This window comes from Lepidochelys kempii, chromosome 3 (genome assembly GCF_965140265.1).
Source record: "Lepidochelys kempii isolate rLepKem1 chromosome 3, rLepKem1.hap2, whole genome shotgun sequence".
Lineage (NCBI taxonomy): Eukaryota > Metazoa > Chordata > Testudines > Cheloniidae > Lepidochelys > Lepidochelys kempii.
The window spans coordinates 170,682,798-170,705,874 of record NC_133258.1 but is presented as its reverse complement, the minus strand read 5'-3'; the positions used below and the strand labels follow the sequence as shown (position 1 = coordinate 170,705,874).

General features: G+C 43.0%; 1 protein-coding gene across 1 annotated transcript in view; it reads right to left on the bottom strand.

The window, feature by feature from the left end:
* Positions 1-640: 640 nt before the first annotated feature.
* The window catches only part of LOC140909538 (metastasis-associated protein MTA1-like), a 45,058-nt gene continuing 22,621 nt past the window's right edge, over positions 641-23,077 (bottom strand). Inside the window, exon 3 of the mRNA XM_073339061.1 lies at positions 641-1,007. Coding sequence (XP_073195162.1) covers positions 872-1,007 — 136 coding nt within the window. The 3' untranslated portion in view covers positions 641-871. The remainder of the gene's footprint in view (positions 1,008-23,077) is intronic.

Here is a 23,077-nt window from a genome sequence, read left to right as displayed (position 1 = left end):
TTGATGGGAAAAAATCCCTCCAATTTGTTTGTGTTGGGGTGGAGTTTCAACAGGGATCTGTTGCAGGTTTTTTGTTATTGAATTGTTATTTTGAATTATATCAAAGGCACCCAGAGAGGTGCTTTTACGTCATTATAAATTGAAATAATACATACATATATAAATAAATAATGGGAGTAGCCCCTAAACATGCAACTAGTCCAGGGGAGGTCCACTCACATTAATAGTTTTCTGGATCACACCAAAGCTTACTCAGCCAACGTTCTGAAAAATGAGTGCCCCATTTTAGAGACCTTTGGCCTTTCAGAAGTGCTGAACACCCACATCTCCTTTATTTGCCCTCAGTTGGAGTTATGGATACTCAATACTTTTGAAAATCAGACCCAAGGTGCCTCAAGTTGAACATTGAATATCCAGACACCCATAGTCAATGGCCAATTTTGAAAATATGGCCCTATTAGCTAAACTGTGCTTTAAAAACAATGATCCAGGTGGTGTAGTTCTGCACCAATCCCCCACCACGAGCTCCAGAAGGCATAGGCAAGTACAGGGGAAGCATGCAGCAACCACACCCCTTAACAGGAACAGTGTATTCCCACTCAGTGATCAGCCAACTCTGACGACTGGTGTGGAGAGAAGAGTGGGACTGTCTGCATGCCCCTAATGAGACAGGCTAACACTGGTAGCCAGCAACAGTCCTTGCACACAAGGAGAATGCAAGGGCTGCAGTTGTGTCACGTCCAGAACACAGGAGTCAGCCGCAATCTGGCCCCCCAGTATTTGTTTTTTATATACATTAAGACTCAGAATATCTTTTCACATCGGCATTTGCAATGTAAAAAACTGATGTGATTGTGTTGCTGCTATATCTTCAGTGCATGATGGTTGCTGGTTCCGTCCATACTAGCCTGTGGTTCACAAGGGACTTTGTCGTCACAGTGATTGGAGCACAAGGTGTTCTGGAAGCTCTTTTTAACTGTGACCGGGTGAACTGTTTACGAAATTTTCTGCATGGAAGGAAGAGAGAGAGAGAGAAGGGTAAATTTCTGCCCTAAACTCTGCTCAGCTGCTCGCTATCAAAAATAAAAACCAAATGCTCCATTACTTAAACCCTATCAGAGTGGACATGCTAGTTTTGGGATATGGAGACTTCTAGGTAACCCGAATGAATCCAGTCGTTTGTGACTCAGAGCTACTGCCAGCCAATGACCTTTAAGTGGCCAAAGAAGAGTAAGTTGGTGGTGTCTGTTAAGTGTTTACATTAAAATAAATAAATAAATAAATAAATAAAACCAACACTTTGTGCCAGAACTGGTACTCAGTTGCATCCTTGTTTGTGATTTCAGCACAGGATTGAAATGGCTTAGAGTGAGCATTACCACACCCCCCAAGAAATGATGGAGCATGCAGAAGGGGTGGGTTTGGAGCAATCTCCACTGGCATTATTTGCATGGTATCTGTTCTGTAGATCTGTCAATCTGGCACCTTTCACAAGCACTAAATTCACTTCATATTTGCAGATTATAAATCAAACACATTCACTAAAGATGGCCTTGTGGTTTTTATTGGAATCTCAAAGTACAGTGATGTCTGCCTGAGTCTGCAGAGAGCCTGAAACAATTGTTTAAAGGAGGGAATTGCCCACATTCATCTTAATGGACTGTTAACTCTGAAACCTAAATATGACAATCTGTGGCATACTGAAAATGTGAGTCCAACATAAAATTGAATTAAATATCAAAATAAATAACAGGAGCTATTGAACTGACTTTATTCATTTTCATATTGAATTCAATAAAACTGTCCATTTTTGCAGATTTATCTGAAGCTGCTGCAAAATTTGCCGCAGAGTACATGGGGCTTTGGCCATGTCCATTTATAAAGCAGAACATAGTGACCAAAATAAAACAAGCAGCCAACAATAAACAGAGGGTACTAGAGTATTATATGAAGTATGGTTTAGACATGAGAGGGTGTCTTACAGGTAAAACCATTTGACTATTTTATTTAATGTGTACACACAGACATTTAGTTATCATAACGACATCAAAACAATATAAGCCACAATACACTACCATGGTTTCCACTCTCATGCCCTAGAATATAGCAGGTTAGGATCCAGGATTATTTGGTATCAGGCAAGACATCTGTATAGCTCAAAGACCAGGAAAAACACAGTCAGAAAAATTAAACCTACTATTTTAACACCATCCTGGAAATATATGAGCTTCAAAGAGTTAATAAAGTGCTATCATGTGACAAGGCAGCGTAATTTTAAGCCTTAAGATATTTCTGATTGACTGGGAAGGAAGTGAATACTGAATAGTAAGGCCTAGACATGTAAATTGTCTCCCTTAAAAAGTGTCCATTCCTAGCATAAATATAGAGCCTGAATTTATAATCCCTTAGTGCTGTGAGAAGTTGTTGCTCACAACAGAAGTCACATTGACTTAAATAAGGATCATTCCCCTAGGTACTTGCAGGATTGGGCCTCTATTTTGTTTTCAAAGCTTGAACATAAAGGACTAACACTGTTAGTGCTCAACTAGATACCACTGGTTCTGTCTCAAATATTTAGAAATCAGATTATAATTTGCCATTTTGAAATGTTAATATGGCAACCTTACAAGCTGTCAGAAAGATCCCAGAAGACAATGCATCATAAAATTCACTCTTGTAAAACTTGATTAAAAGCCAACATAACCTTCAGTAACAGAACAGAGTGAGGAGCTTAATTATAATCCTATGTTTTGTATTTCATTCACAAGCACAATTCACCTGATTCAATACACAGATCAACGAATATGCTCCAATGTTATAGAGTTACAACTGACATAACATGTAATTATATTAAAATGATACACTTTTTTGATATCATTAGTCAATGAAAAAAAATAAAGTCAAAAGGCCTGATTCTGATCTCACTTACACCAGTGTAAAATCAGTGTAAGGAAAAGCAGAACCAAGAAGATACATGTTTTAGCCTCATTATGTCAAGCAAGACGTCGTAATAGTGGACCAGATACTTAGTGTAAATCAGCACAGCTCCATTGAAGTAAATGTTGTCACCAGAATTATGTCACTTGACACCAGCTGTGGAGCCGGCCCAGTATTTCTAGTTAACTAGGGTTGTGTAAACACATCCAGAGCTATTTTTTATTATTATTTAAGGGTTGTGTTTCCTTAAAAAAGACGAGAAGAATAGGAACCACAATAGGTTTGATTAAGCACATGAACATTTAGATGATCATTTTACTGATTGCCAAAAGCTCTGAGGAGTTTGAAATCTAAATACAGCCAAAGCTTTTGAGATTCACCCATCACACTTTATAACCCTCCTGCATTTATAAACATCATGTTAACAACAATGTTAAGGCTGTGGCACTAGCTGACATAAGATACGAAATTCAGAGATAAGGCTTACAGTCCGTCTTCCACTCACAACATTTCACCTTTTCTCTCTATACACACACACACACACAGTGGAGTGACGTAAGGGAAGAGTCACCTTTGAAGTTCAATTTCATGTGCCTAGGTCAATTTATTTTTTTTAAGAAATGTAAGGTTTTTATCGTCTGGTGGTAGTTATGGTGGATGAATGGATTTAATATCTTTAATGGTGATAACATCCTTTACAGTTGTTATGAAAGCGTGATTGCCATTCCCCTGCTTTTCCCTTTGATTTTTATATTAGTCTTTGAAGTGTGATGAGTTAAAGATGTCATTAGAAATTCTAATTAAAAAGAATTATATTTCTAGTCCAATAGAAACTAGAGGTATATATGGAAATGAACCAAACCCTCAATAGGAAATTGGCCTGGTGTGTGTCATTTAGTTGTTACATTACAGTAATATTTTCAGGTCAGTTTTGCACATAATTCAAAAAATGAGAGTAACTGGGAGGAAATTGCTTAGAAGGCACAAAGGGTGTCAAGACTGATAAACCTTAAATGCTGTCTTTTTTAAATAAGCTGCTTTATGAAATGCTCTAACTAAGAGCAAGGGGTGAGGGATATTGATAAGTATCAGGCTATTAGACAGCAGTTCGTATGGGGCCTTCTTGGTTACACTGACAGCCTAGTACAGATGACACTTTGAATGGTATGCAATTTATGAGATTCAAGAGTCTATGTCTGGAGGTGCTGCTCAAAGGCCTGAACATCATTTAAATATTTTAAGAGTTTGCTCTAAATGTATGAGATGACTCTTTTCCAATACCACAGAAGCTTCTTTCCCCTTCCTCCCCCCATAGTTCTTTTCAGATTTTACATCAATATTTATGGAGAGAAAGTATTCTCTGTGAACAATAGTAAAGAGACATTCTTGTCACTTTGGAAAGATACAACCAGAATGTCTTACTAGCATTATGTCATGTTTTCAGAAAGCAGGTTATCATTAAACCTGCTTACCCATTGCTCAGATAGTTTTATTCTAATGATCAGCTATAGATATTAAAGACAAAGTAACATTTTCATTGTAACTTTTCTTTGTGGAGAGGAAGGATCTTGGTTCTGTGTTTGAAGCACAGACTAGCACTCAAGACAGCTGGGTTTGATTCCCAGATCTGCCACTGATCTGCTGTGTGACATGGAGCAAATCAATTCACATTTTTCTTTTTCTGTTTCCCCTGCCACCCTCCATCTGGACTATCTCTTACCATGTGTTTGTACAGTGCCTAGAATAATGGCATCGCTAGACACCACTGTAATACAAGTAATAAAAAATAATAAACAATGCTATTAATAATAATATAGTTCCAGTTTTGTCACAGATTTTGTGCACCACCTTGATTGTCACCTAACCTTTTGTGCTTAAATTTCCCCTGAAAATGGCTTAATTCACTAATACTTTAAAGGTGTTTTGAGATCCTCAGAGGGCACTACCGCAGTGCAAAGTATTATTATAAGTTTAGGAGGTTTTGGAATTTATTTTTGATCCTTTACTTTAGCACTTGAGTGCTCACTCTCTTTGGTTCTAATATTTACTGTTTTCCCATGTCTCGGTTTTATATTTCTGTTTACCTGTAGCTTCTGTGTTCCTCTGAGCTTGCCAGTAGTTCAGGAAGTGGTCTGATTATTCAGCTGGGCTTCCTTAACAGACTTCAGTATGGGGGTTGTCTCTGACAGCAATGTCAGTTACAGTGATGTTCAGGGTATACAAATTAACTTAAAAGTGATACAAAATTTAAATATTTGATATGATAAATCTTGCTAAACAGAGAAAGAAAACAAACTGCTCTCATTTAACTCTGGCAATTTAAAATATGTGGTAGAAAGCACTGTGGTTTTGCTCTCATTTGAACAGTTTGATGAAAGGCCATAAACACATTAATTAAAAACGTGATTTGCTTTTTTAATATCAAAGTTTAACCCTCACTCCTGTTCCCCACTCCATTTATGCACAAGGTCAGATTCCCTACTCATATTAAATGAATTCTATAGACTTCTGTGGAGCCACTCTCCATTTACACCAGCGTGTAAGGGAGAGCAGAATCTGGCCTCCTGTTATTTGTTGGTGCTTAATCATTTCCTGCAGCTTAACTTTCTACAGATACATACCCCTCTTCAGGCAGTATCTGGAACACGGAAAGCAGATTCTTGAGTTTTTTAAGTTCAGTTCACCAATCTTCTTGTTCCATCCTAGCCTAGTTGATCATTAGACACATTTCCATTTGCCACTAACAATAAGTGAATCTCAAAAGACAGAAACATTTTGTTCAGTTTGGATAAGTTACCAAATTCCAGATATTGTTCCAAGATTTTTTTCTACTAAAGGAAGATTCATTAAAAAACAAGATTACCTTGAATTTACTAATATATACCCACCCCATGGAGCTTGGAAACTGTCTACAGTTCAGGTTTGCAGAGCAAGGAGGCCCCAAATTGATTCCTGTACACTGAATAATTTATACTGTGTCAGCCGGGTGATGAATCTCATTTCTCCCATTTTTTACCTCACATATAAAGATTCTAATTTTGCATTTTACCAATATCACTTTTCATGCTCATCCACTTGCTTCTCAGAAAAACTGTCCTTCTGGACATAGATAACGAAAACATGATTCAAAGCTAGACCCAAAGCAGCATCAACATGATAGTGGACATTTTTTCTGAGCCTAGCAACAAAATGAGGGGAAGATCGCTCAATAAGTCAGATAAAATTGGAATAAAATGTTATTTTTGATTCATCCTGAAATACTCCTACTGTAGCATCTTTCGTCATTACAACATCCCTGTGGGACAGCGATTGTTACATCTGTTTTAGAGAGGAAAAAAGAGAGCGCAGTACGACTAATCAATCAGGAGCGGGAGCGACACTAGAACCCAGGAGTTCTGATTCCTAGGCCTTGTGCTTTAAGCACTTGACAGTGTTTCCCATTCTGCGCCAGGTACCATGACTGACATTTTGCAGGACAATGAGTTTAGACCAGGCCCACTGGGAGGGGGGGCTAGCAAAGGGGGCAATTGCCCAGGAGCCTGAGCGATTTAAAAGGGCCTGGGGCACCTGGCCATCGCTGCTGCTGCGGTAGCAGTGGTGGTGGCCAGGAGCCCAGGCCCTTTTAAATTGTTCGGGCAGGCCACAGGGCTCCTAGGCACCCACCAGCAGGTCCCTCCTCCCCCCGCAGCACCTCCAGCTGGCAGCAGGCCCTGCCAATCAGCTCATCCCCATCTCCCCCCAGTGCCTCCCACCCACCGCTGTCAGCTGTTTGGTGGCATGCTTCAAGCACTTGGGGGAGGGGAAGGAGCAGTGGATGGGAAGAAGTAGGGCGGGGCAGACCTGGGCCATGCATGGCCCAGATGCCAGGAGTGGAAGGGGCCGCACCAGCCCCTTGTTCAAGCCACTGAGACTCTGCTCTGCAGCCCTGCGTGGTGGCTGCCTGAGAGAGCCTGGCTGGGAAGCTGACTTCCGCTCCCTGCCCAGGCCCAGGCTTCAGAGCAGCGATTAGGAGGGGCTGGCGGTAAAAGCAGCTCCCTCCTGCTCCTGCCCACCAGGGAGCATGGCAGAACATGCTGCGGGGAGGGGAGACAGGCCCAGCAGGAGGACAAAGTGCCCACCCCCCAGGTACATGGGGTGGGGAGAGCGTGGTGGTGGCCCTGGGCTGGGCAGGGAGGGCGGCATGTGCCCTGCCCTTTAGATCATGCCCCCCAACTATGGAGAGGCACTAGTTGTATATGGAGCGCCCTTGGGGGAGGGGACGGAACAGGGGTCGGAAGAGGTGGGGCGGGGGTGGGGCATTGGGGGAAGGGGCCTATGATGGAGTAAGGTGTCGAGCACCACTGGAAATCTTGCAGTCGGTGCCTATGCTCCTAGGCATGCGAGGGGTGGTACCGGCAGTGGCAAAGGCAGGCAGGCAGGCAGCCCTGGTCATGCCAGAAGAGCACGCCCAGAAGCACAGCCGGCATCTTACTGGGCACCAGTGGGGGAACCATTGACTGTTCTGCCCTAGGTCCCGGAATTGATGTTGGTGGGCCTGGTTTAGACACACCTTGTCCATTAAGGATTTCCACTATACTGCACTGAAAATCTCAACTCATACATTTAATCATTTAGGCCCAGATTCAGCAAGTGCCTAATTTCAATCATGTGGGGAGTCCCACTGACTTTAATAGGATCACACATGTGCTTAAAGTAAGACTCATTTTAATCTAGCACTTTGCTTTACAAATCATTTCTGAAGAAGGCTGTATGTTCAAAACACCATTGCTATCTTTAGTTTCTGTTTTCAATACAAATATAATAAAATCCTGCTTTTTACTTTTCTTGAGCGTTTAGCTCTGTAGGAGAAGACATTTGATCCTGTCAGTATTTTCCCCTAGAAAAACCCACCACTACCTGAAATGATATTTACCTGACCTTCTGCAATTATAATATTGGGTAGGATTTTAGTTAAGAGACCTATGTGCAATACAAGAAACATTTTTGGGGGGCGTTGCAGGGTAAGATTTTTATGAGCAAATTCTTTTTTGTTTCTTTTTCTTGCTTTGTGTGATTACTTCAGGATAATTGGTTTTATCTGGGCTTTATTGGTCTGTACAGTACATTTTACAGTGTCATAGGTTATAATCTCATCTGGGGTTCAGGGAAATATATAATGTTTTTCTTTCATTAATAATACATATTCTTTTCTTGCAAGAATATATGTTCTGACTGGCTATTTTTGGATGAGCGTCTCGGTATTCTGTGTCTGATATAATGCCATATGTAAGCACTGTGAATAAGAGGCTCTTCGTCATTTGGAAAGGATTGAGAATCAAAATTATTTATTATTTACCAGGAGATTAAGGGCAAAATTCTCCTTATTGAGCTGCACGCTGGAGCAATGATCCACCTCACTGATCTCTTGCATAACCAGCATTTAAATTCCATATAGAACTTCTATTGCAGAATACAGAATAAAAACACACTACAGGCAAGAGAGGAGACTTTTGCCATAGGTTGGTTTGATATTCTAAATTCAAAAAATATCTCCATTTGAAAGACAACGAAAGTATTTTATTATTGTATTAATAAATTCATAGTAATCCTAGACTGTTATTGTTTTAATTTTCTGACATTAACAATTCTACTTTCATCCAGGTATTTCATGGCCCTAATTTTACAACATCCCTGTGAGTTTGGTAAATAGTCATTTGTCCATAACAAATGGACGAAATGAGAGAGAGGTTAATATTATTATTATAATTATTTTTGTATTTTATAGTCCTTAGGAGCCCCAGTCATGGGCCAGGACCCCCTTGTGCAAGGCAATGTACAAACACAGAACAAACTGACCCAAAGAGCTTTCATTTTAAGTGACTTGGCCTATGTCCCTCTGTGACGGAGTAGCAAGTAGAGAGTATTAACCTGGTAATGTTGCACGGGAGTTTTACTAGTTTACTGTCTGCATTGATACTAAATGGTGGTAGGATATAAGGGTGTGACTTCACTGAGGAATGATACTTGACGGCCAGCACATAACCTATGGTGGCTGCCCTGTGTAACCTGAACCCAAGAGGGGGTTGGGGCCAGGTGACACCTTCATCCCAGGAAACTGGACAAAGGCTGGAGGAGGAGGAGCCAGGGTGTGTGGCTGGGTGAGACTGCTGAAGGGACTTTCAGTTTGGAGCTGGCTGGGAAGACGGGGGGAGACCCAGAACCTGGGTCTGGGCTCCCCACTCCCCAAGATGGGCATGACTCAGGGGTCCTGTTTTCTGTAGCTACAAGCTCTGTTTTAGACTGTGTTCATCTCATCTAATAAACCTTCTCTTTTACCAGCTGGCTGAGAGTCATGGTGAATCGCAGAAAGTGGGGGATGCAGGGCCCTGACTTTCCCACACTCCATGACACCCTCCAGCAAGACAGAGACAGAGGTTAGAAAAAGGCCATGTCTACACTACCAATTTCTGTCAACAAAAGTGATGACACCTGAAAGACGACATCATAAAAATCAGAATTTCATGTTCATACTTGAGCCCTCTGTTGGCAGATCGTGTACACACTGGGGGCACCATTGTCGACAGCATGTGAGTACCTATCCCACAGTCCAACTTGATACCTTTGGTCACTAGGTGTTGTGGGAAGGCAGAGTGGATTGCAGTGCATCTGGAGATCTGGCTAAATGTCCTGTGATGCATTGCTTTGTGTCCCAGTACTCCATGGGCTTCTGGCTTTCTTTTGCAGCGTTTTTGCAAAGGCCATTCTCTGCTGTGCACCCCGGCATCTTTGTGAGAAGGGATGTAACCTGCACTGCTCTCCTATGCTCTGATAACTGTCATAAGACATCGTGGATGGCAGTGAAGTTAATCGTCAAGTTCCTAACTGAAGAAGACTCACAGACACCAGACATTCTGCATGACATGGATAGGAGGAGCAACTTGATATTGCTACTGGCATTCACAGAGTAGCTGCATAGGGTAGACCATCGCTTTTGGGCTTGGAAAACAAGAACTGAATGGTGGGATCATATCATCATGCAGGTGTGGGATGAAGAACAGTGCAGCTAAAGTGCAGTGCTACAAAACTTTCAGATGCAGAAAGCCACCTTCCTGGAACTGTGTGTGGAGCTCACCCCAGACCTGTGGTGCAAGGACACCAGAATAAGAGCTGCCCACTTGGTAGAGAAGTGTGTGACAATTGCTGTGTGGATACCAGTCAGTCACAAATTAATTTGGAGTGGGGAAGTCAACCAGTGGAGCTGCGTTCATGCAAGTGTGCAGGGCAATAAATTGCATCCTGTTATGAAGGGCTGTGACTCTGGGAAATGTGCATGAAATAGTGGAGGGCTTTGCAGAAATGGGTTTCCCAAACAGTGGAGGGTGATAAATGGCGCACATATTCCAATTTTGGCACCAGATCACCTTGTGACAGAGTACATCAATAGGAAGAGGTACTGCTCCATGGTGTTGCAGGAGCTTGTGGATTACCGAGGGCATTTCACTGACATCAACGTGAGGTGGTTCAGGAAGATGCATGATGCATGCATCTTCAGGAACACCAGACTGTACAGAAAGCTGCAAGTGGGGACTTTCTTGTCAAACCAGAAAATTACAGGGGGGGGATGCTGAAATGCCCACACTGATCCTGGGAGACCCTGTTTCCCCCTTCCAGTCGTGGCTCATGAAACCTCACACAGGAAACCTGGACAGCAATAAGAAGCGGTTCAACAACATTATAAATACGTGCCCGATGACCATTGAATGTGCCTTTGGCATATTTAAGGTACGCTGGCGATGCCTTTATGGCAGGCTAGACCTTAATGAGGATAATATTCCCATGGTCACAGCCGCATGCTATACATTGCATAATCTCTGTGACACTAAGGGTGAAAGGTTTGCTCAAGGGTGGAATGTTGAGGCAGATGGCTTGGCTGCTGATTTTGAGCAGCCAGATACCAGGGCTATCAGAGGAGCCCAGAGGGGGGGGCAATTCGAATCAAGGAGGCTTTGATGCAGCACTTTGACAATGAGCACCAGTAATGTATATATCTGTCACCAGTGTTAGTTTTCCTAGGATGCAATGGTGTCATTTTGGGCCTTATAGTCCTGTAAGAAACACTGATAACACCTGTTCATGTACTGGTAGTGCCTGCAGTCTCAATTTGTAGAAAAAAATAAAGGTGATTCACCATTAAAAAAACTTTGCTTTTATTGAACAAGAAACAGCACACAAACACTCGGATGCCTGCTGAAAAAGGAGGAACCAGGGAAGGACTGACTTTCACAATTGTGTGTAGGTCCAGCTATCATTGTTAAAGTTGTCTGAGAGGGTGGAGTGAAGAGAAAACCAAGAAGTCCCGAAAAGTGGAAAGGACTGTGTGGGTGGAGTTTGGGGTTGGGGGCATAGAAAAGTGTTCTGAATGTGCTGCAGGGGAGGGCAACAAGGACAAGTGCAGAGTCCTGCACTTAGAACGGAAGAATCCCATGCCCCCCTACAGGCTGGGGACCAACTGGTTAAGCAGCAGTTCTGCAGAAAAGGACCTGGGGATTACAGTGGACGAGAAGCTGGATGAGAGTCAGCAGTGTGCCCTTGTTGCCAAGAAGGCTAATGGCATATTGGGCTGCATTAGTCGGAGCATTGCCAGCAGACCGAGGGAAGTGATTATTCCCCTCTATACAGCACTGGTGAGGCCACATCTGGAGTACTGCATCCAGTTTTGGGGCCCCCACTACAGAAAGGATGTGGACAAATTGGAGAGAGTCCAGCGGAGGACAATGAAAATCATCAGGGGGCTGGGGCACATGACTTATGAGAAGAGGCTGAGGGAACTGGGCTTGTTTAGTCTGCAGAAGAGAAGAGTGAGGGTGGATTTGATAGCAGCCTTCAACTACCTGAAAGGGGTTCCAAAGAGGATGGAGCTCAGCTGTTCTCACTGGTGGCAGATGACAGAACAAGGAGCAATGGTCTCAAGTTGCAGTGGGGGAGGTCTAGGTTGGATATTAGAAAACACAATTTCACTAGGAGGGTGGTGAAGCACTGGAATGGGTTACCTACGGAGGTGGTGGAATCTCCATCCTCAGAGGTTTTTAAGGCCTGGCTTGACAAAGCCCTGGCTGGGATGATTTAGTTGATGGTGGTCCTGCTTTGAGCAGGGGGTTGGACTAGATCATAGAATCATAGAATATCAGGGTTGGAAGGGACCCCAGAAGGTCATCTAGTCCAACCCCCTGCTCAAAGCAGGACCAATTCCCAGTTAAATCATCCCAGCCAGGGCTTTGTCAAGCCTGACCTTAAAAACCTCTAAGGAAGGAGATTCTACCACCTCCCTAGGTAATGCATTCCAGTGTTTCACCACCCTCTTAGTGAAAAAGTTTTTCCTAATATCCAATCTAAACCTCCCCCACTGCAACTTGAGACCATTACTCCTCGTTCTGTCATCTGCTACCATTGAGAACAGTCTAGAGCCATCCTCTTTGGAACCCCCTTTCAGGTACTTGAAAGCAGCTATCAAATCCCCCTCATTCTTCTCTTCTGCAGGCTAAACAAGCCCAGCTCCCTCAGCCTCTCCTCATAACTCATGTGTTCCAGTCCCCTAATCATTTTTGTTGCCCTTCGCTGGACTCTCTCCAATTTATCCACATCCTTCTTGAAGTGTGGGGCCCAAAACTGGACACAGTACTCCAGATGAGGCCTCACCAATGTCGAATAGAGGGGAACGATCACATCCCTCGATCTGCTCGCTATGCCCCTACTTATACATCCCAAAATGCCATTGGCCTTCTTGGCAACAAGGGCACACTGCTGACTCATATCCAGCTTCTCATCCACTGTCACCCCTAGGTCCTTTTCCGCAGAACTGCTGCCTAGCCATTCGGTCCCTAGTCTGTAGCTGTGCATTGGGTTCTTCCGTCCTAAGTGCAGGACCCTGCACTTATCCTTATTGAACCTCATCAGATTTCTTTTGGCCCAATCCTCCAATTTGTCTAGGTCCTTCTGTATCCTATCCCTCCCCTCCAGCGTATCTACCACTCCTCCCAGTTTAGTATCATCCGCAAATTTGCTGAGAGTGCAATCCACACCATCCTCCAGATCATTTATGAAGATATTGAACAAAACCGGCCCCAGGACCGACCCTTGGGGTACTCCACTTGATACCGGCTGCCAACTAGACATGGAGCCATTGATCACTACCCGTTGAGCCCGACAATCTAGCCAGCTTTCTACCCACCTTGTAGTGCATTCATCCAGCCCATACTTCCTTAACTTGCTGACAAGAATACTGTGGGAGACCGTGTCAAAAGCTTTGCTAAAGTCAAGAAACAATACATCCACTGCTTTCCCTTCATCCACAGAACCAGTAATCTCATCATAAAAGGCGATTAGATTAGTCAGGCATGACCTTCCCTTGGTGAATCCATGCTTGGTGAATCCATCCTCCTAAGGTCTCTTCCAACCCTAATCTTCTATGAGACTATGATTCTAAGTAAGTATTTGCTCAGTCTCCAGCACTATTAAGGACTGCAGCATCTGCGTTTACTTCTCCATTACTTTAATCATCTTCTCAGTTGCGTCCTTAACAAACACTTAATTCTCTTTTCTATCCTGCCGTTCGGCTTCCCAGCACTCCTTACATTCCCTTTTTTCTGCATTGGAGCACTGCAGTACCTCCCAGAACATGTCTTCTTTGCTGCATCTTGGACACTTTCTTATCTGGTGGAGACACTTGGCAGGGGTGTGTGGAGTGTTCCAGAAGGCCATATCTGGTGAAGCACAGAGTACAATGCACAGAAATGGGATTGTTAAATTCACACACAGCATTTTAACATTCCAGTTATATATTCCTTTTGCAACATTGCAATCAGTTTCTCACTGTCCCTAGCCAGGCACACATCTCAGTGAACAGCCAAAGTATGGTGTGTGTGTGTGTGTGTGTGTGTAGGGGGTGGGGGGTGCTCCACATGGGGAAAAGAGAACACACTCTTTGCAAGGGTTGTGGTACAGCATTCTATGGGAAAAAAAATCTAAAATTCTCCTGCACTTTTCCACAGGCAGGGATCATTCTAGCAGACATCTCACTGCTTAGGGTGAGCAGGGAAATGAGAGTACATCTACTCTGCTTGTGACTTCTGCCCTGCTCCCTATGCTGCTCGCCAAATGATGCGGGAAAGTTTCCTACAATGGGGGAAGGATCAAAGCTGCTCTGCCACAGAACCTTTGGCAGAGGATTGCCGAGCACCTCCAGGAAACTTTCCTCAAGATCTCTCTGAAGGATTCCCAGGAGAGCTCAGCGTGCATCACATCCTGTTCCACTGTACCAATTAGCTACATAGGGAAATGTCCACCTCACAGAAACACAACCAGCATCCCACATTTCTATACCCTGAACACACCTACGCACTACACAAGTCACATCCACTTACCAGATGTCTCATCTCCTTCTTCTTGCTCTCTGGAGAGCAACTGCTGACACTGGTTAGGCACCTATGGAGTGGAGAACAGTTCCTGGCTGCCTGCCCCAGCAGGCAATCCCGCCAGGAGCTGCACATCCTCATCTAACTTCACCTCTTCATCAATAACTTCATCTTCCGGGTTAGGTTCTCTTTCCACCACCTTTGTTCCCTCCGAAGTATCCACAGGCCTCTTGGCGATGGAGGTGGGATTGCCACCAAGGGTACCGTTGAGCTCCTTATAGTACCGGCAGGTCTTAGGTGAAGCCCCTGAGTGACAGTTTGCCTTCCTCGCCTTATGGTACGCCTGCCTCAGCTTCTTTATCTTCGCTCTGCACTGCAGCATGTCCCAATCATAGACATTTTAGCAAAAGCCTCGAGAAATCTGCCTGTAAATATCCCAATTCCTATGGGTGAAGCGCAGATTGGACTGCGCAGCCTCCTCTCCCCATATACTGAGCAGATCCAACAGCTCTTCAGTGGTCCAAGCAAGAGAGGGTTTGGTGTGATAACCCACCATGGTCACCTGGGAAGATGTGATGAGACCTCTCCACACCAAGCCAACAGGAAATGGCATTTCAAAAATTCCCAGGGCTTTTATTGGGGAGGGGCAGATGGTTGTTTACCTGGCTGCAGGGAAGTGCAGTTCAAACCGTTGACCAGAGAGGTCATGACGGGCATTGTGGGACACCTCCTGGAGGCCAATTAAGATGATGAAGTCAAGTGCTGTGTCTACACTGGCACTTTGTTGAGAAACATGGAGGCAAAAGAAATAAGTCGCTTGTTCTGGTGGATGTATTTAGTCACCAAAATCTTTCCTGTCAAAAGTCGCATTGCAGTGTGTATGCACACTCTGTTTGGTCGACAAAAGGCAGATTTTGGCAACAAAACTTGGTAGTGTAGACAAGGCTCATAGACTCATAGACTATCAGAGTTGGAAAGGACCTCAGGAGATCATCTAGTCCAACCCCCTGCTCAAAGCAGGCACAATCCCCAATTTTTTTTGCCCCAGATCCCTAAATGGTCCCCTCAAGGATTGAGCTCACAACCCTGGGTTTAGCAGGCCAATGCTCAAACCACTGAGCTATCCCTCCCCCTCAAAAATAAATGTAACTTCCCTAAAGTGATACACAGTATGATGGATAAGGTGCATACCCACAGGCTGGTTTCATTTTTTGCTAATCTTATTTGTAATTAAATCATAGAATCATAGAATATCAGGATTGGAAGGGACCTCAGGAGGTCATCTAGTCCTACCCTCTGCTCAAAGCAGGACAAATCCCCAATTTTTGCCCTAAATCCCTAAATGGCCCCCTGAAGGATTGAACTCATAACCCTGGGTTTAGCAGGCCAATGCGCAAACCACTGAGCTATCCCTCCCTCCCCCCTGAGGGATAAGGCCTAACACTCAGGAATCCTGACTCCTATGTGCTTGCTTTAACCACTAACACAACACTCCATTTGTATTCTTCATCTGAATACTTTCACCTTTAAAACAGCATAAGTTACAAAACGAACCAGCCTTGTCCCCGTTATATATTTGACAAGAGCAGATAACTATCTTCGCTGATGGCTTTTGCAGACATTCTGTTCTCTCCGGTATTTTATATTTAAAATCTCTGTAAAGTTCTGTAGTTACTTATGTAAGATACAAAGAGAGAGTGATAAGTATCACTTGTTTCTATGCCAGCCTCAATTGCATTAATGACTCTGGGGTCATCCATTTAAAAGACCTTAGAAAGTTTCAAAAATATATTAAATGAAGGAAAAAAGAAAATAAATGAAGGCACTAAAGCATAGACTTGGAACAGATTTAAGCTTTCTAATATAATTTCTAAATGAAGAATCCAATAAGCGAGGGTTACTTTAAATTAAAATCATTATGATGTGCCCAATTTTGATCTGAGTCTTAACAATGTGAGGTTGATTGCCATTGTATATCTTCACAGCTCTGTTTATATGCCAGGGTTTTATCTGATATCTAGTTTAGTGGACAAATTAAACACTGCGAATCTGTCTTGCTATAAAGAGAGTAATTCTAACCCACCCACCTATGGATTCTGCCCTGGTCCCTATGCTTCTTGTCTGTGTGCTGCATTGGTCCCTGCTCAAAATCAGCAGCCAGGTGGTCTGCCTCAATACTCCACCCATGAGCAAAAATTTCACCCTTAGCTTCACAAATATTACGCAACGTACAGCACGTGGCTATAGCCAGGGGTATATTATCCTCACTGAGGTCTAACCTGCCAAAAAGGCATCACCAGTGCGCCTTCAATCTGCCAAAGACACATTCCATGGTCATCCGGCACCTACTCAGCCTGTTGTTGAACCACTCCTTACTGCTGTCCAGGTTTCCCGTGTAAGGTTTCATGAGCAACAGCTGTAAGGGGTATGCCAGGTCTCCCAGGATAACTAAGAGCATTTCAACATCCCCCACTGTAATCTTCTGGTTTGGAAAGAAAGTCCACATTTGCAGTTTTCTGTATAGGCTGGCATTCCTGAAGTTGCGTGTGTCATACATCTTCCCGGACCACCTTAAATTGATGTCAGTGAAATGCCCAGTGATCCACAAGCATCTGCAACACCACGGAGAAGTACTCCTTCCTATTGATGTACTCCATCACAAGGTGGTCTGGTGCCAAAATTGGAATGTGTGTGCCATCTATCACCTTCCACAGTTGGGGAAACCCATTTCTGCAAAGCCCTCCACTATTTCACGCACATTTCCCAGAGTTACAGTCCTTCAGAGCAGGATGCAATTTATGGCCTGCACACTTGCATCAACGCAGCCCAACAGTCAACTTCCCGACTCCAAACTGATTTGTGACTGACCAGTATCATTCTGAAGTCGCCAGCTTCCAGACAGCGATTGCCACACACTTCTCTACCAATAGGGCAGCTCTCACTCTGGGGCCCTTGTGCCAGAGGTCTGGGGCAAGCTCCGCGCACAGTTCCAGGAAGGTGACTTTCCTCATCCAAAAGTTCTGTAGCCACCGCTCGTCATCCCAGACCTGCATGACGATACGATCCCACCATTCAGTGCTTGTTTTCTGAGTCCAAAAGCGATGGTCTAACCTATGCAGCTGCTCCGTGAATGCCAAAAGCAATCTAAAGTTGCTCCTATCCATATCACACACCATGTCAGACAAATTGGAGTCTTGTTCATTTAGGAACTTCATGATTAACTGCAGTGCCATTTGCAATGTGTTTATGACAGGTATCCGAGCACAGGAGAGCAGTGCAGGATCCATCCCTTCACACAAGGATGCCAGGGTGCACAGCAAACAAGGGCCATTGAAAAATGCAGTGAAAGAAAGCCGGAAGCCCATGGAATGCTGGGATGGTAAACAATGCATCATGGGATATTGAGCCCAGTCCCAAGATGTGCCATGATCTGTTTCGCCTTCCCAAAAGACTTAGTGGCAGAAGGTGTCAAGCTGCACTGTGGGGTAGGTACTGGCAGTGCATTGCTCACACTGTCAATGCTAGTACCCCAAGTGTGGATGCGCTCTGCTGACAGAGGGAGCGAGTGTGAACATGCAATACTGATTTTTATTATAGCGCTTTTTGAGTGTTGACATAACTTTTGATGACAAAACTCTGTAGTGTAGACAAGGCCTAAGGCACAGAGAGACTAAGGCCCAGCTAAAGGGATTTAGGCATTGCAACACAGAGCGTTGCTGCACTAAACTTTTAGGCTCTTAAAGAATCTCAGGAACAACACTGCAAACCATAAGCCATCAGTTAGATGTCTGTGCTCCCCTTACAATGAATGGGGAGAGACAGGTGCCTTAGAATGTGATCCACAAAGCCAGCACACTTGGCAGGGAGCCACCTAAGCTACCAATGGGAGATACCAGTGAGAGGTGTGTCTGCAAAACCCTGCCCCTCTCATGGAGTTCAGCACCTAAGTCTGGGCTTTAGGAGGTGCTTATCTCTGCTTATATTCCATGAACTGAGGGAAGACAGGCATTCAGCCACCTAAATCACAAGCTCAGAGGCCACCTAGTGGATTGGGCCCCTCAAGTGAGTTCACACAAAACAGGGCGAAGCATGGAGGAGGAGAAGAGGAGACCCTCCCTTCAAACCTCCTGAGGGGGCGAAGGGTTTGGATCTACCATCTCTCAAGTGAGTGCCCTAGCTACTGGGTTCCAGAGTGGTAGCCATGTTAGTCTGTATCAGCAAAAAGAACGAGGAGTACTTGTGGCACCTGAGAGTCTCTAAGGTGTCACAAGTACTCCTCGTTCTTCTAGCTACTGGGGTATGGGATATTTTGATGTAGGGTTCCCTCAATCTCTACTGTTGAAGTTGTTCCACTTTAATTAAATAATTGAATAATTAAACATTAATTGAGCCAAAGAAGGAGTTAGAATGACTATATAGCCTAGTGGTAATAATTAGGGCTCTGTATCTGTCATGGAAGTCATGCTCAGGTGGCCCCCAGGACATCCACACCAGCCACTGCTCTGGCCCCCAGGCAGCAATCCCCAGCCGGCCGGAGCATCCGTGGTCCCCGGCTGGCTGGCCGCAGCAGCCATGATCTGTGGCCCCCGGCAACTAGTGCCACTGGCCCCCAGCTTCCTCCACAGGAGAGGTCCCCCTCCCCCCAGCAGCAGCCTCCCCCACAAATGCTCTCCTGCCCCCCTCCCCCCCGATTTAAACACATTTTTAGTATGTCATAAACAGATCACAGGCCATGAATTTTTGTTTATTGCCTATGACTGGTCCATGACTTTTACTAAGAATAGTCGTTACTAAATCGTAGCCTTAGCTATAATCAGTGCCTTTTCAGGCTGCCAATAATGTATGACAAATTTCAATATATTTCAGAGTTAAAGGAACTTGGAAAATATATTTATATTGATTTGTTTGTCTGAACAGGGAATAGCTGCTGTTCATCAGTAACGCTACCAAGCCTTCAGCTGATTGCAGGGAGGGGCACTGCTACGCCCGTATGCAATCAATTGAAGGCTTAGGGCCTAATTTGTGAGAATTCCCTGCAAACTAGAGATGAACCACTGCTCAAAAGCTGTATCCAGTTTCGGTAGGATTCTAAATTGGGATCCAAACTCTGGGGCAAATTTTGAAATTGTGCCTATCTTTACTAACAGTGTTGAAAATCTTTAAGTGAAAGGTAAAAAGAAGGTTGTATATAATCTCATTTAAAAAAAAAAAAAAACCTGGGTAAAATTTACTAAGTAAGGCCCGTGACCAGTTCCAAAATTGAAATGATATATATAGGAAAAGAGATTTCCATTAAAATAGTGACTAAGACTGAGTGCAAATCAAAATGCATAATGCAAATCTATAAAGCCCTAAACAGCTTCTGCCCTAGCTACTTCAGACTCCCCCCACCCCACCCATGCCACTGTGACAGCTGAAGTCAGCAAAGGTGTTTCAGTGAAGAGGCAGTAGATTCAACACTTGAAGTAGGGCATTCACTGGGCCCATATAAACTGAGGATATGTGTACTAATGTAGCTAGTGTCAAACTAGGATTAGTTGCATTGGTGAAACCCATGCAACGCCACGTTGCAAAGATGTAGGTGATATAGGCATAATGATACAAATATTCCCAGTAGAGACTCTGGAATTCATTTCTCCCACTGCTTGAAGAGAACTGGAATGTTGGCCTTTAAACGAGTCATCTCTTTTCTCAAGCATTTCCTAAGGGTTTGGGTTTGGTGGAATATTTATTTCTAGGGAATGTCGTTTTTCTTTTGTGCCTTAAAAATAATTAATACATAACAAAAATGCGTGTTGGTCTGAAATGCTATATGTATCTCATGAGATGTGAATGCATAATAAAAATAAGGGTGGTGTCCGTTTGAAAAGGAATATCGTAACGATTGGATGTCTAACATAGTGAATGCCGGTGGAAATGAGGTAGGATCAGAGGCTAAAAGAGGGAAAGAACAAGTTAAAAATTGCTTAGATAAGTTAGATGTCTTCAAGCCACCAAGGCCTGATGAAATAATCCTAGAATACTCAAGGAGCTGACTGAGGACATATCTGAGCCATTAGTGATTATCTTCAAAAAGTCATGGAAGATGGGAGAGATTCCAGAAGACTGGAAAAGTGCAAATATAGTGCCAATCTATAAAATGGAAAATAAGGACAACCTGAGGAATTACAGACCAGTCATCTTAACTTCAGGACCCAGAAAGATAATGGAGCAAATAATTAAGCAATCAATCTGCAAACACCTAAAAGACAATAAGGTAGTAAGTAACAGTCAGCATGGATTTGTCAAGAACAAATCATGTCAAACCAATCGAATTGCTTTCTTTGACAGGGTAACAAGCCTTGTGGATGAGGGGAGTGGGGGAAGTGGTAGACATATATCTTGACTTTAGTAAGGCTTTTGATACACTCTCACGTGACCTTCTCATTAACTGACTAGGGAAATACAACCTAGATGGAGCTACTATAAAGGTGGGTTCATAACTGGTTGGAAAACCGTTCCCAGAGAGTAGTTATCAGTGGTTCAAGGTCAAGCTGGAAGGGCATATCGAATAGGGTCCCACAGGAATCAGTTCTAGGTCAAGTTCTCTTCAATATCTTCATAAATGATTTAGATAATGGCATAGAGAGTACACGTATAAAGTTTGTGGACAATACCAAGCTGGGAGGGGTTGCAAATTCTTTGGAGGATAAGATTAAAATTCAAAATGATCTGGTCAAACTGGAGAAATGGTCTGAAGAAAACGGGATGAAACTGAATAAGGACAAATGCGAAGTACTCCACTCAGGAAGAAGTCCAGAGAAGAGCAACAAAAATGATTAAAAGTCTAGAAAACATGATATATGAGGGAAGATTGAAAAAAAATGGGTTTGTTTGGTCTGGAGAAGAGAAGACAGAGGGGACATGATAACAGTTTTCAAGTATATAAAAGGTAGTTACAAGGAAGAGGGAGAAAAAATGTTCTCCTTAACCTCTGAGGATAGGACAAGAAGCAATGGGCTTAAATTGCAGCAAGGGAGGTTTAGGTTGGACATTAGGCAAAGCTTCTTAACTGTCAGGGTGGTTAAGTACTGGAATAAGTTGCCTTGGGAGATTGTGGAATCTCCATCATTAGAGATTTTTAAGAGCAGGTTAGACAAACACCTGTCAGGGATGGTCTAGATAATACTTAGTCCTACCATGAGTGCAGGTGACTGGACTAGAGGACCTCTGGAGGTCCCTTCCAGTCCTATGATTCTATGTCCTTTATCAAGGCAATACACTGTGTATTCTAAAGGTATAAGAGGGATGGACTCAATACAGTAGGTTGCTTACATCTCTAACTAATGTGATTCTGCTAAGAAAAAGAAGGAAAAAAGCTAATAAAAGATATTCTGTTCATATAGTGAAAGTTGTAAAAGCTCAAGTTTCAGATTTATTACTTAATAGTTACATTCTGACCCCACAAAATCTATTTTATTAATCCTTTTATTATTGGGTGTGGGGCAGAATAATTGCTAATATCTTTCTCCATCTTTTCATTTGGATGGATTAGGCAAAATCAGAGTAGGATTAAGTAGCATTAAAAGGCACATCCTTCTGTTTTTTAAGGTTTTCTGTTTTTAACATAAAGCAGATGCCTCAAATTAAAGCGGATACATAATATTATTATATTTTAATTATTTGGAATGTATCTAGAGAAGCATTTTATTCTGGAGGAGGATCATATCACTAGCTATATAAATAGCTTCTATGATGCAGTGTTTCAGAGGAACAGCCGTGTTAGTCTGTATTCGCAAAAAGAAAAGGAGTACTTGTGGCACCTTAGAGACTAACCAATTTATTTAAATAAATTGGTTAGTCTCTAAGGTGCCACAAGTACTCCTTTTCTTTTTATGATGCAGTGCTGGCTCTGTAATACCTCTTGGATAAATTGTCCTATTAGTAAAAGGGAAGCCAATGTTTGCCGTTAACAGCTGAAGATCATGTTGTAGTTTTAGTTAACTCATTTCCAGTGGAGATACACTTGCTGTGAGAAGATTTCTAATGGCTTCAGCACTGAAAGGAAAGAAGCATTGATTCGTTCAGCAGTAGTTCTACATACAAATATTCTGTTGGCCCATCAAGGAAAAGAATACAAAAATCTGTTGTAACCCATTCAGCCAATCAGTTCATTTTGGTTCTTAAAATGGTAAGTGCTGAAAAACTTCATTTTCAACATGGTATGGCAGGTCTCTCTATATAAATATGTTTATTATGTATGCACATAGAGTGTAGTGGTACATACGGAGTCTGTATGCACATATAATCATACTGTATATACAGTATGCCAAACAATTGGCAGTAAAAGTTTTAAGCAACAGATATATTTTTCTTGATCATCCACAACTACATTACTAATTTTCTTTGCAGATTACAGTTTGTGTGCTATATATTCAATGAAAATGAATTTGTTACATAGAGTTGTGTATATTAAAGTTCTAGATGCTGTAATATGATTTATACTACATGTTCAAATATATAAATCCGTGGGTGGTAACTTAGTACTATGAATCCAATTTCACGAAATATATTCATTCCCCACATTAATCTAAAAAATGAGCCCAGACTAGAATCTACATTATGGTTGTTTTATGAGAAGGAAGAAAACAGCAAGTTATCTTTATACCACACCTGAGTTAGCGTACACCACATGGAAACACTGTGATAGGTATAGTATATTCTTCTAACAGCTTGCATCCAAATATATTTAAAAAAGTAATTGAAGGTCT